At 38.7% G+C, this 13,132-nt stretch overlaps 1 protein-coding gene and 1 long non-coding RNA gene across 5 annotated transcripts; one reads left to right on the plus strand and one right to left on the minus strand.

Annotated features, from left to right (window-relative positions):
- Positions 1–2,099: 2,099 nt before the first annotated feature.
- On the minus strand, positions 2,100–6,127 carry LOC122866148. The gene is made up of 2 exons (XR_006375621.1): positions 5,808–6,127; positions 2,100–2,308 (listed from the first exon to the last, which is right to left on the minus strand). It is a non-coding gene; the product is annotated as an uncharacterized LOC122866148 (long non-coding RNA).
- dipk1b (divergent protein kinase domain 1B) lies at positions 3,981–13,115 on the plus strand. Of its 4 annotated transcripts, XM_044175436.1 has the most exons (6): positions 3,981–4,707; positions 6,214–6,294; positions 8,081–8,215; positions 10,385–10,492; positions 11,212–11,388; positions 11,631–13,115. In XM_044175436.1, exons 3-6 carry the CDS (start codon positions 8,159–8,161, stop codon positions 12,441–12,443), a joined length of 1,155 nt encoding a protein of 384 aa, XP_044031371.1. In that variant the 5' UTR covers positions 3,981–4,707; positions 6,214–6,294; positions 8,081–8,158; the 3' UTR covers positions 12,444–13,115. The 4 variants fall into 4 exon arrangements, with proteins under 4 accessions (XP_044031371.1, XP_044031372.1, XP_044031373.1 ...); XM_044175437.1 differs by lacking the exon at positions 6,214–6,294; XM_044175438.1 differs by lacking the exon at positions 3,981–4,707 and having other exon boundaries at positions 6,135–6,294.
- The last annotated feature ends 17 nt before the right edge of the window (positions 13,116–13,132 follow it).

The raw sequence follows: 13,132 nt of genomic DNA on the forward strand, positions 1-13,132 counted from the left end.
TGGGCTGGTCACTAAGTAGATGATGAAGTTTGATCACTCGCAGTTTCCGTAGTTGTGCAACAAGTTTTCCTGCGTCGACTTTCTCTGTCACTTGCGAGGACAAAATGGTGAGTGGGCGTATTTGTTGTATAACCAATACATAAGTTAACTGTTGCATCACATATTACTGATAAATATAAATGTTTTCCTGGCTTTGAAAGTGTTGTGTCGTGTTTGGTTAAGGGTTTCCTGCTTTAGGCAACCTGCCTTCCACGTGGTAAGCAACAGGTTATTTTAAACTCTAGGCTAATCCCAAATTCATGTTCACGGTGGCAAGAGAGTCACTCTTACTTTATTTACTTTTTAGGTGTTATCACGGGCTTTATCCTATCCAAACTGGCTGATTTACTAGTGGTGTGTGCGCCTGGGTGGGACGGCTTGCAAGTTCACAGAGCCCGTGTTGAGAAACATTTTGCCCTACCAACAGAATATATTCATATAAATTACAATAATATTAATAATTACAATATATATTAAATTAGCTGTCATTGAATAGTAAGAAAACTAGGGAAAAAATCACACATGAGAAGCAGGAACCACTAAATCTTTGTGATTATTGCTTAAGAATTACTTAAATTATCAAAATTGTTAGCTCTGTATAAAATGTTGCAGAATTTTACTAAAGTGCTCTAAGTAAAGTTGCCGTCAATTTAATATGCAAAGTCATGAGTGATTAATGTAATAATTGACAGAAAATAAGCAACAGTAACATTTTGTCAGTCAAGCAGTTGAATACTTACCAGAAATATTTTCAAATACCACCATCCCACCAACTTTCATAGCCACAGTGTGACATGAAGTTTATTATTATTTCATAATTATTTGAAGTTAGAGGTAAAACTAAAATGATCAATTCATTCTTTATTTTAGTCAGAGCCGGTCTAAGCAGATTGTACAATCTCTTGGACAGCCATGATGCCCCATGCTAGGCTCCTGATTTAGAATAGTATGGGTAAACACGTTTCTCATTTGTAGATGTGGCCTTCATCTCTGTCTCATGGATTCCAAATGTTAATGGACCAATGGACAACAATCTTTGGTACGTAAGAAATATTTTCATGGTTCCGATTTTGTATTGGAATTCTTGTAAACAATCTCTTCTGTCTTCTGATGTATTGCTGTTGTTCGTACAGGTACGTGGACAGCGAGAAGATGCATGGCTTTGCCCACATGAGGACTGCTGATCTCAGATATTGAGATGACTGCGTTTCAGAGAATGGTAACTGGTCTTGTTGAAAGTTTACTCTGTAACTGGACACGTTATGGTTAAGATTGCCCCTTGAGACGCAACTCTGGCTGTGTCAGTGTCTCTGTTGTGCAGTAAGTGGGCAGAAAGTAAGTAACTGGCCCACGATAGCTCAATTTCCACTGTGTAGTGGGCTTTGGGTATGGAACCGGGCCAAATACTTCGACTCAGTTTACCACAAGGCTGATGTATTCCCATGAACTGACATGTTGTTGTTATGGTGATCCAAGCAACATGTGAGCATCAACGTTTGATTGTTTCCCATTCTCCTTAATGGGGGAAGAGACTATAAAGAAATCATTAAAAAGCTGCCAGTTTTATTTCTTAGTTATGATGCTTTAGTGAACAATTCACATTCAAGGTGCAGACTCTTGACCCGTATGAAATCAGAGAGGTTAATGACATGGCTTGATTTAAGTTAAAAGTAAGTTACTTTAAATACATTTTTGTTGTCTTTATTGGTTATGAGGCTATTGTAAGTTCCTGTCAGTTACACCAAACACTTCACAGATTTCAAGGATTTGTTGGTTTACGTTTCTGCAATGAGCTAACACATTTAACACCTTCAGAACTGTAATAAAATGCATTTTGTAACAAGTTATTCTAGGCAAACCCAAATTTTACATGCATATATAATTCATCACAAATTTTGACTGCAACTATTCATATCAAATAAATCTTCATTTTCAAATAGTCCTGGTTATTCTGAAAAAGAAAATGTGCAGTACATCCATATTTGAAGGTGATAAGAGACTTTAAGAGGCACATTAACAGGAAGTAGGACAAAAACAAAGTTAATTGGGTTTAAACATTGCCTTGATTCTTTCCTACTAAGGTCTTCATCATATAGAGGCCCAGGGTTCACCTTTGATGGACCAGATAAACCCATGGAGCAGCACCAGAGTTCCTTGGGAAGGTGAGAATTCATGCTGACTTCACACTTGCAGAGTATTCGCTCTTGTGCTTCCTTTGCTCTTGTCCATCATGCTCCTTGAGGCGTTGCAGTCCGACATTGTGTTGAGCCTGTGTCATAAAGTGAGAATAAAATATCATCTGCATTCAATACCTACAGAAGTGAGGACAAGACATTTGAAGCCATCTGCAGATAGGTTTGCCTTGAAGACATGGTTGAAAGTGAGCATTTTTCAAATGAACACCTCGACACAATTGCTTCAAGACGTGTCTTAAAAGTACTATGGCATGTCTCAAGACAACAGTATAAACCTTTTGTGATATTTTGTTGACCAAGGTATTCAATAAAAGCTCAAATGTAATTGTGTGTCTTTTATTTACTACTACTAACACATTGGGAAAATCAGACCAATACATCTTTTCTGACATTGCAGTTGAAATCCAAAGACTGCTCATTTGAATTGCCAAAAGAAATGTCATTAAGAATAATTTTGTTACATTGCTAATAGTTTAACACTGTTTATCACCTCAACACATACTTTTTTTATGTGTTACCCCTCGACTATTTTTTTTAATTTGTAGTGTTCTTTTTCATTTATTTGGTATTAATGGTATTCAGTCAAGTAAGCTGTCGTATTGCTTCACTGCTATAGCGTTAAGTGCAAAAACACTTTTTAAATCTAGATTCTACTTACACAATTCACTTCTTAAAGTAAGTATGTTGTGCATACTTATGAATCAAACAAAAGCCAACTGTGGGGAATGAACTTTGAGTAGACTATGTTTATGTGTAATCAAAGAACTCATGTATGAGGACCCATGGAAAAGATCTGGTGCTTTTCACAGTATGGCCAATTTATGTTTTGCTCTGTGTGACAAAGGCTGTTATGTTTAACCTAATCATGTTTGAATAAACGAAACAAATGAGACTGTATGATTGAGTTGTATAGGGATCTCTCTATTTCCAAAATACTTTTGCAGTAGTAAACCTAAAGAAATAATACTTCCTTCTATTTTGCAGATTGTAATTTTATTCCTTGGAAATGACTAAATGAATGTCATGGGGTTCTGGTTCACGCTGTAAAACATCACATTATCATTGACTCATATCTGTGAAATTTCAACAAAACATTAAAATTCAAAATCCAGAAGGAGTCATATGACTGCTTATAGAGTAGATCAGCAAAGTTAACCTACAGTAAATGGATAATGCATTCAGTGCTGTTTGGCCAAACACCATATACTGTATGTTTCACTTTACATAGACTACTCAGTACCATAGTCAAAGAAGTAATCAATGAATAAGTGTCATTCCTTATTAAATCTGAAAGAAACATGACAAACGACCTGAAATATACACAGAATATGCCCACGTAATGACAATTTGTAGATACACAAGATGGGGAACAAATTAAAGGAAGGAACTAAACTTTTCTCTTAATTATGTGCTGGGACACTTTTGAACTCTCTATACATTCCTATACCCTCTATATAAATGATCTATAAGTTCTGGTGTATATATTTTTAAATAAAATGGGTTAAGGAGTACACGGCCAATTACAGGTAAATGTTGCTAGTGAATAAGAATGTATAAATACTTCCTCAATGAAACTGGGAAATTTCAACTTTAGAAAGAGCAGAACTTCAGTCTCAGTTGCATATGTACAGCTCTGACAGCAAATGATTTGAAAAGAAATGTTTCAAAGCAGAAATTATTTTTAACATTTTTATTGAAACATTTATTACATATTTATAATCATATACATCTTATATAGCAATTGCTGCATTGTTTTGAGAAATTTGGGAGGAAACCGGAGCACCCGGAGTAAACCCACGCCACAACAGTAGACAACACAAACTCAGAAGGGCTCAGGACCGGGACTATGAGGTCACACTGCTGAGGTGGCCCCTAGAGCTCAAGTCCTGCCCCACATCTGTAACCTCCTGCTCCACTGGTCTCTGTCCCTCGATGATGAAGGACAGAGGACAGTGGAGGAGAAAGTAACATGGAGGTGAGGCAGGACTTGAGCCTTTATTGCATTCATTTTGAAGGAAAAAGAGAAACCCCAGACAATTTTTTCCATTCAAGATGAATACTTCATTTTACCTACATAACACCAACCCTCCAACCCTGAAGGGCTTGGAGATGACGTTGCCCACAGAGGAGAAGAACCTGCACATGGCATTAAACTTTTTTGGTGGTTTCATCAGGTGATCTTTAATGTTATTTTTTGTAGCTGCCACTGCAGTATCTCACTAATGCTTACCACCTGACTCAATCACCTACCTGCCCAGGTGCTACTCATTAGTCATTGGCCCCAGTACATACACAACTTAAAATAGATGCAATTCAAGTTAATTTAGCAGTGTTCCATTTGCAAGATTTAAAGTTGAACTGTAACTTAGTCTTATCTGATCATTCATAATAAGTTTATTCTCCTAAACAGGGATCACTAATCATATTATCTTGTGGCTAATAGCATTATTACGAGCTAGTTCCTTCCTGGCTGGTAAGTAGCCTAGATAAAATAGCATTCAAATACCATAATTCCTTAAAAAATGGCTATAGTGCACATTAGGCATGTAATTTGTAATTATAGTGTCATTTCACCATTGCAAAACAAAGTTGCAACAGGATGATAGAAGGATCATCTTTAGTGTAGGTTACTGCCATATCACTGTAGAAACTCTTGAACAGTAGCATTTTAGCCGGGAAGCTAGTGATACTTAAAGAACGGACACTGTCTTTGTCTTCATAACATTGTCTTTATCTTCAAGTATATGTCTCTTCAAGGACCACAGTGAAAATAAGTATAGGCTTTATTGAGTTATCCATGACATTTTGTAGATGTGAGATTTTCTCTTTTCTCATAAGGTCAAGTAAGCTAAATTTGAAAAAGGTTCTAAGTAGCATTAGCTAACTAACATTGTTAGCGTTAGCTTGTCGGCTAAAATGCTTCAGCTATTGTTGCAAGGGTTAATACGGTGATGCTATAGTAGTGTGCAGTACAGTATGGATGGTGAACATTGTATGCACCAGGTGGTGTAGTTATGATGAATAATAGCTTGAGAAAGGTAGCTAGCTGAGAAGGCTGGTGTTAAGTGTTGGCTACTACACTGATTTTAGGTAAGCTAGCTAGTCTTAGCACAAATGGATGCCTGTCTCATTATCCTATCATCTGTATACGACATTCACTGCCACTAAATGTAGCACTAGAGCACCAGCATCTCAGACCAAAACAAATGGACACTATGGCCCACCAGACTCCGTTGAGGTCTTCAAACACATTTCAAACTGGACAGAAACAAAATAAAATTCACCAACACCATCTTTGTTAATCTTTCCACTGTTCCATCAGTCACCAACGTTGGTTTGGTCAAAATAAGCCTTTAATTCACCGAAATATTCTGGCCCTATGCCTCAACCACCAGCCACAAAATGGGCCGCCATCGCTGCAATGTAATCCTTGGGGACAAATGCGCTGGTCAAAGTAGCCTACGTCCACTAAAAATGCAACATGACAACACTATGGAAAGGATCCCTATAGAGACACCTTAACACTGTTAAACACACTTCATTCAAATGGGACAGAAACAAAATAAAACTCACCAAAACTGTCTCTGTTACACCATGTCCTAACTGCATGCGACTCAAGCGAGTGTCAGTGACAAAATCAGTTCAATTGCAATTTTCTATTAGAATGTCCTAACTGGCCGCTAGCAGCAATGCGCCGTTTTGAACTGAACTTTTGTCAGACGTCCTGTTTCTATTTATTCCTGTTGAAAGCGCTGCAACATGGACCAGGTGTCAACAGTGGTTGATTGCGATGCGACACGATAGTCGGATGCTGGCATTCAGTTAGGACAAGGTGTTAGTCTTTCCACTGTTCCAACAATCAGCAACTCTGGTTTGGTCAAAAGAAATCCTCAATTCACCTCTTTAGATGAGAAAAGAAACAGCTCTCCTCAAAGCCAACAGTTTCACAGGAAGAAATGTTACTTTTTTCCCCCTATAGAGGACAACAAAGAATGAATCTGAGGAACTCAGATGGCGCCGGACCGGCTGTATAAACAAAAAACAGAAGCTCCGATAACAGGTAAACGATTTGTGACGTCATTATCTGCTCAGGACGCCGTTACTCCACTACAGAGAGGCGAAGTCCCTCCCCTTCCGGTGTCCCTCATGGGACCTTATTTTGCAAAAAAAATATGTTAGGTAGTCAACGGTGAGAGACAAATAGTTTTTTGACCCCGTTTGAATTGTGCCATGAATTACACATATGATGCTTTTCAATTTAAAAGGTTTTTTTTTGTTTTTTGTTTTTTTTTACAAAACATGTACAATTAATACAAAATTTGGTGGTGACTTCGCCTCTATACATAGCAAATAGTTGTTTTCTGCTATACTAATGTTCAGAATCTTATATACAGAACCTTTAAGGGAAATTATAAAGCCTATTTATTTTTACACTCGATTTTCATTGTTAACTAGTATTAATCATTGATATATTCATTTATATTTTTGTCTTGTCTGATAACCTTTTACTACATTTTGTCAATTTCGGGGCTCTGTAATGGCTTAATAATCCATTAACAAGTTAAAGGAGGACAATACACAGATGTTAAATGCACAGATGTTACAATAATGGAAAAGTCCTAATAGGTTAATAACAATTACCTAAATGTTAAGGACACGCAGAAAATTCCAGTATTGTTTGCTGTGTGACATGTTTATTCTTTCAACAGTTTTGTCTTACATCTCAAGGGGTAAACATGTCGCAGGGTGCTGTTTATATGTTTTCTCCTCACAGGGAGAAAAGGACAGGAAGCACAGGCGAGATTTATGTCGGCGGTATAAAAACATCTCACAGCTGCGAGCCCACATCTTTCCCTTTAAAGAAGCGCAGTGATGAGTCGCTGGGAAACAGAGGTTGTGTGCTCGTCTGAAGATCCGCTCGCTATTTCTGTATCACAGTTTTGTCTAGTTTCAGTTGATGAGATAATGATACCGCTCTTACATTAATCGGATTAATGGTGTTCGCGGCTGGACGCCGAGGAGGAGGCATTTAATTCTGGGCTGTAACGGAGACTGAAACCTAAAATAGCTCAATTTCAAGAACGCGCTCTTGATTATTATTTTTTTTTCTCCGGCGAATGATTTGTGTTGATTGGATTACAAAGCCGTAAAGTAGTAAACGCCTGAAGGAAATGTCATGTTTGCTTAATAATTAGGCGCAGGTTTTGGTTATTTGCGACGCATGGCGTAGGTTTGCCGTAAGGATGTGATCAGACAGGAATCCCTGGTTTCTCGCTCCGCTGCCTCCTAACAGAGTCGCTCATGATGCCCAGGGTTTTGCGGAGACTGGTCCATTTGGTGCTGTTCTGCCCTCTGTCCAAAGGTCTGCAGGTATGCATGGACGGCATCATGTCAGTCTGCTTTTGGTGCTATAACGGGGTCCACACGGTAAATGGCCGGCATGCATGTCAAATTACCAGGGCAATATCTGCGTCGATGGCATCTGAGCCCAGTCCACATGCATCACAAAATGTATTGAGTCTTAAAAAAATGAGAGAATTAAAGGGTGCAGACCAACAGATCAGCTATCTTGGTTTAATCATAAAGTCATGTGACCAGCTGTTCATGCAGTTATTGTTCTGTAGGCCTGCTGTACATAAGTACAGTTTTCAGGTATTTGTACTTTATTTGAGTATTTCCATTTTATGCTACATTACCATAACACATAAATATTCATATGCATAACCGTGCACACATAGATTGAGTAGAAATTGGATGGCCATAGTTAAGTACAGGTCTATTTTTATGATCACTTGTCATGTCTTCTTGGCCTACTGTGTTTTCTCTTCTCCTTCCCATGTCCAAAGAGTCGTCTCCCAGCCATTAAGGTGAAATACCTTCTCCTGGCATGGCTGGGCATCCTCATCACCAGCTGGGTCATCTACATGCAGTATGCCTCTTATGCTGAACTCTGCCGTGGGCATGTCTGCCATATGGTCATTGTAAGTATAGTCTCTTAATACTATGACAGCCAGTTTCATAATTCATCAGTGTGATGGTGATCAGGATGCTATAGAAAGGCCAGGAGTCAGAAACTTAGGTTACTGCATCATTATGTTTTCACATTCGGCTGTATAACCATCTCTGACAGTGGTCATGCATCCTCGGTGATTAAATATTATGTTACTGAGTTAAATGGTTAATTTGTGGGAACTAAATTCAAATTATGATCAGATTTCAGTTAATGTTGGACCTTTAACACTGATGTGGTTATATATTAGACCGACATAACAAGTGCATTACAGGCCTGTATAGACAAATAGATAAATAGACATGTTTTAGATATGATGTTTGTAAAATGTTGTTGAGATGCACAGGGACAGGAAATAAAACATCCATTACAATGTTTTTTTCACGTTTGGTCATAGTGCTATTTTTTTTTTAAATTTCTACATAACTGGTCTAAAAGAAAAGGTGAAAGAAATGTAGTTTGCAACAAATTCAAGATTCTGTATTGATTTGCACACATGTAAATCAGTAGTCACTGGGTGAAAAATAAACAGTTTTTTATATGTCTACATTCTGGCACATTTATAACATGTTTGCGGTAGATTTGAAACCAGCCAATTTGCTGTTGCTCTAGCTGTGTCACAGAACTGCATGTAGTCCTAAGGCAGAAACAGAAAAATACATACTTAAATAATTTCAAAACAAAGGTAAATATGGCAGGACAACTGGACAGGAGGACTGTCTTTTGAGGAAGAGGAGGGACAGTTGGGGGCTGCTTGGGTTGGCCTCTTCCTTCATACATGGCCGTTGACGCTGGATAAAGATACAGCCTATAGCTTAACTACTCTCCTGCTCCGCCCAGCTGTTTCCAGAGCTTTCAGCTGTTGAGAGCAGAACAGGCAGTGACATTTGATGAGACACGGAGGATGAGGACGAGAACACAATGGCAATTAAGGGGATAACTACTCAGAGTAATTGATGCACAATGGAAAATCAGTGATGTAACCTCATCATAACAAATAATCAGATCTGCACAACCGTGCGTGTGCCTGCATGAACATGGATGCACAGTTTGTGAAAGTTTGTGTATGCTTCAGTTTTAGACAATGTAATAAATAAAGGCCAATATGATTACAGGCAAACGTTTAATGCCACTCGAATTAGTGCTGATGAGGTGGGATTTTTTGGGGGGCACACAAAGGTTTTTGATTTGCCTGTTGCTGCTTTGCATTTTGCTGTTTTATCATGAACACGAATGCTTTGAACTGGGAGGAGAGGCGCACTGTAGGGGTGTGTCAGTAGAAATCTGGCAGTAAACTGCTGTTTTAGTATGCAGGATTACCAGGATTTGTGTATTCAAATGATATTGTTGTGTTGATACTTTTGATCAAGATGCATTGAATCATTTATGTATACTGAGATGCAAATAGTCTAAGTAGGTAAAATGCCACTAATATTAGGACATGAAACTCAAACACATTGTCTACATCTAGCTTTGATGGATCATTACACTGATATTATACTAGTTCATTTGTAGACCATTATAGGTTTTTTTTTTGGACATATAGTATGAAAGCATAAAAACAAATGCCTTGTTCTGTAATCGGTTACTCTGGTTTTGAACTCTGGAAAATGGAAGACAACACTTGTTGTTTTTAGGTACATCAATCCTGTTGCACTGGACATACACATCAGTCTATATTGTGTGAAATTACCAGTAGTAATCTTTATAGTTAACCATCCTCTACAGTTCCTAAAAGAATTTGTGAAGTGTGTGCAGATCGTGTCTGATTTGTGCTTTAAAGCTGATGGAGTTTCTGTGAGATTTGGGGAGCCGCTGGGCAGGCAGGTGATAGTGTCAGATGGTGATCATTAGAAGGAAACTAGAAAGCGACAGCTAGTGGACAGGCGCAGAGTGGCAGCTCTGGAATGAGATGTGATGTTAGAAATGCATTCGGAAAAAAAGGATGTCTCCTTCTCGTTGCTTTTTTGCAAATAATCTCTGCAAAGGTCTGGGTGAATGTTTACATTGGTGGAAATAAACAGAAATCTTGAAATCCTTGATGTGTAAATATTGGATTCAGCTTTGCAAGAGGGGGACACTTGGAGGATCACGTGGTACCTTTTGGTTCATGCAGTGCATTTCCTGTTTCCTTCTGCAGTGTGATCACTATAGAAGGGGCATAATATCAGGCTCGTCCTGCAAGGCATTGTGTGATCAGAGAACACTAACCCTGCAGCGCTGCATGTCCACCTCCTCTACACACCAGGTAAAATATACATGCACACTATACATACACCTGCAGAATAACTTTTGACTAAAGAAAACACTTCCAAACAAGCCACAAGTTGCATGTATGTTAATGCCTATCTCTTCATATGTGCATTTGTTTTACATTTATATACAATGATGTTTAAGTGGAGAGAGTCATTTATATATAAATCCCGAAATACATTTGTGAATCCTTCTGTGTGCATTCATTATTAATGAGACTGATCTGACTCCATACTAAGGACTTTGAATATTCAATGTGGCATCATCCCCACACACATATTTCAGGAAATACTAAATATGTTACTGACATTCTTATTTAATTAGGGAAAATTTGTTAACAAAAAACATTTAGAGGCTCATCAATTTACAATTTAGTCTGAAACAAAATTTTTCCTATTTTTTCTGCTCATTACTGAGGAGGAAAACAAAACTTAAGTGTAGGGCTCATCCACAAGATGAGATCATATGTAAGAACGCAGGAAAAATGTTCAGACTACATTTAGTATCAGACATGACTCATATCAGGTTTACTGCAAAAATGTTGTTCTCCCATCTGAAAAGGGTAGTTTTAAGCAGTGTTCATTTGTATAACAGCTCATAGTAAATCAGTGTGAAAAATGAACCTGTAGAAAGCTCTAAACACTTTTTCAGCTTGTATTATACGTATAGCTGCATTTAAAATGATTTACTATTCTCACATTTTTATACTTGCAGGTGTACAGTGGACTGTGGAGGGAAAGACCTGTTGTGATCAAGTGTGGTATTGAGGATCCAGTGAAGACTGATGGGGCTCCGGACTCTGTACTGCGACAGGAGATGAGCTTATTTGACAAACCCACTCGTGGAACCTCTATGGATGAATTTAAAGACATGCTGCACAGTTTCCTCAAGGTTGTTTTCCTCAATTCTGCAATTACACCATATAATATATATATATATATATATATATATATATATATATATGGTGTAATTGCAGGAACAACAACATATGGAACAACTGCCACAGTAGAAAGCAGAACCTGTATTTGAATACTCTATTTTGTAACCCAATTTGAATATTCCTTGCACAACCCTTTTTATTATTTATAGCACATTTACCACATAATAACCAAATTGTGTCAACTTTCTTGCAGACTAACCTTGGTGAGCAGCCATCTTTGAGCACCTTGGTGGACAGGGTGATTACCCTGGCTGATGTCAACCAGGATGGCAAAGTGTCTCTAGCAGAGGCCAAGTCTATCTGGGCTCTTCTCCAGATCAATGAATTCCTCCTGATGGTGGCGTTGCAGGAGAAGGAGCACACCCCCAAACTGCTAGGCTTCTGTGGAGACTTGTATGTGACAGAAGGTGTGGGCCACAGCTCCCTCTACAGTCTAGAGGTGCCTCACTACCTGCATGCTCTGGTCCCAGAGGCCTTGAGCTCCGGCCTGAACCACTGGCTCGCACCAGCCTGGCCCCGTCGGGCTCGCATCACCATCGGCCTGCTGGAGTTTGTGGAAGAGGTCTTCCACGGGTCCTACGGGAGTTTCCTAATATGCGATGCCAGTCCTCGCCATGTGGGCTACAATGCAAAGTATGACTGCAAGATGGCCAACCTGCGCAGTGTGGCATCTGAGGCTGTTGTGCAGGGATTTTTGAGGGGGCGGCGATGTGAGACCAATGCAGACTGTACTTATGGCCGGGACTGCACGGCCACCTGTGATCGACTAGTGAAGCAGTGTAATACTGAGGTTGTACAGCCCAATCTTGCAAAGGTGTGTGTGCTGTTGCAGGACTTTCTGCTTTTCGGAGCACCTTCAGACCTCCGTGGGGATCTGGAAAAGCAGCTACGCACCTGTGTGACACTCAGCGGTCTGGCAAGCCAGATGGAGGTGCATCACTCACTAGTCCTTAACAACCTGAAGACATTACTGTGGAAGAAAATTTCTAACACACAGTACTCTTGAAAACAGGGTGAGATTATTCAACCTGTACCTCTACATAAGGAGTGAATTATTATATGAACATGAGTAGTTTTTGCTTATGAAGCTTTGCCAAATGTTGTGGTTATTGATGTATTTTCACTCTTCATTGACTGTGTATAACAGGAAACTGTGAAATAATGAATATACAATATGAAACAGCAGATGATGCAGACTCGTAAAACCTCATACAATCCCTGTCATGCTTTTGTTTTCCAATGCATTATTTTGAGAAGCACACTCATCTGTTTAGACACAAGATTCTCAGGGCACTGCCTATAACGTTATTTGTAAAATAATCTGTAAGTAAATAATTCGTTTTTAAAGTAGTTTCATAGATTACTCTTTTGTCTGTCCCTAGTAGAGACAGAAAGTCAAATTGTGACATGGTGTGATAGTTTTTGTACAACTGTAAATATTAATGGAACATTGTTGTTTCCTGTGTATAAATTAATCTCCATCTGAAGCAGAGATAAGGTAAAAATAATGGATGGAATAATGCATATATACAGTAGCACTGAAATGTCCCTCCTGGTATTGATCTGATATTGATAATGTATTCAAATCGACCTGAACAGACTGGAGTTGTAAAGGACAATCAGACATGATTAAACTTGAACGAACTTCTAATCAATTAATAAATGTAAATTGGTTGGACACTTGATTTTCAACAC

Source organism: Siniperca chuatsi, linkage group LG18, assembly GCF_020085105.1.
Source record: "Siniperca chuatsi isolate FFG_IHB_CAS linkage group LG18, ASM2008510v1, whole genome shotgun sequence".
NCBI classification, from domain to species: Eukaryota; Metazoa; Chordata; class Actinopteri; order Centrarchiformes; family Sinipercidae; genus Siniperca; species Siniperca chuatsi.

Bases quoted from the DNA above. Each gene is read 5' to 3' on its own strand.
- dipk1b (XM_044175435.1), top strand. From the start codon at position 7,536: ATGATGCCCAGGGTTTTGCGGAGACTGGTCCATTTGGTGCTGTTCTGC. The intron at 7,605-8,080 runs GTATGCATGGAC...CCATGTCCAAAG, and splicing joins CTCTGTCCAAAGGTCTGCAG to AGTCGTCTCCCAGCCATTAA. The intron at 10,493-11,211 runs GTAAAATATACA...TTATACTTGCAG, and splicing joins CCACCTCCTCTACACACCAG to GTGTACAGTGGACTGTGGAG.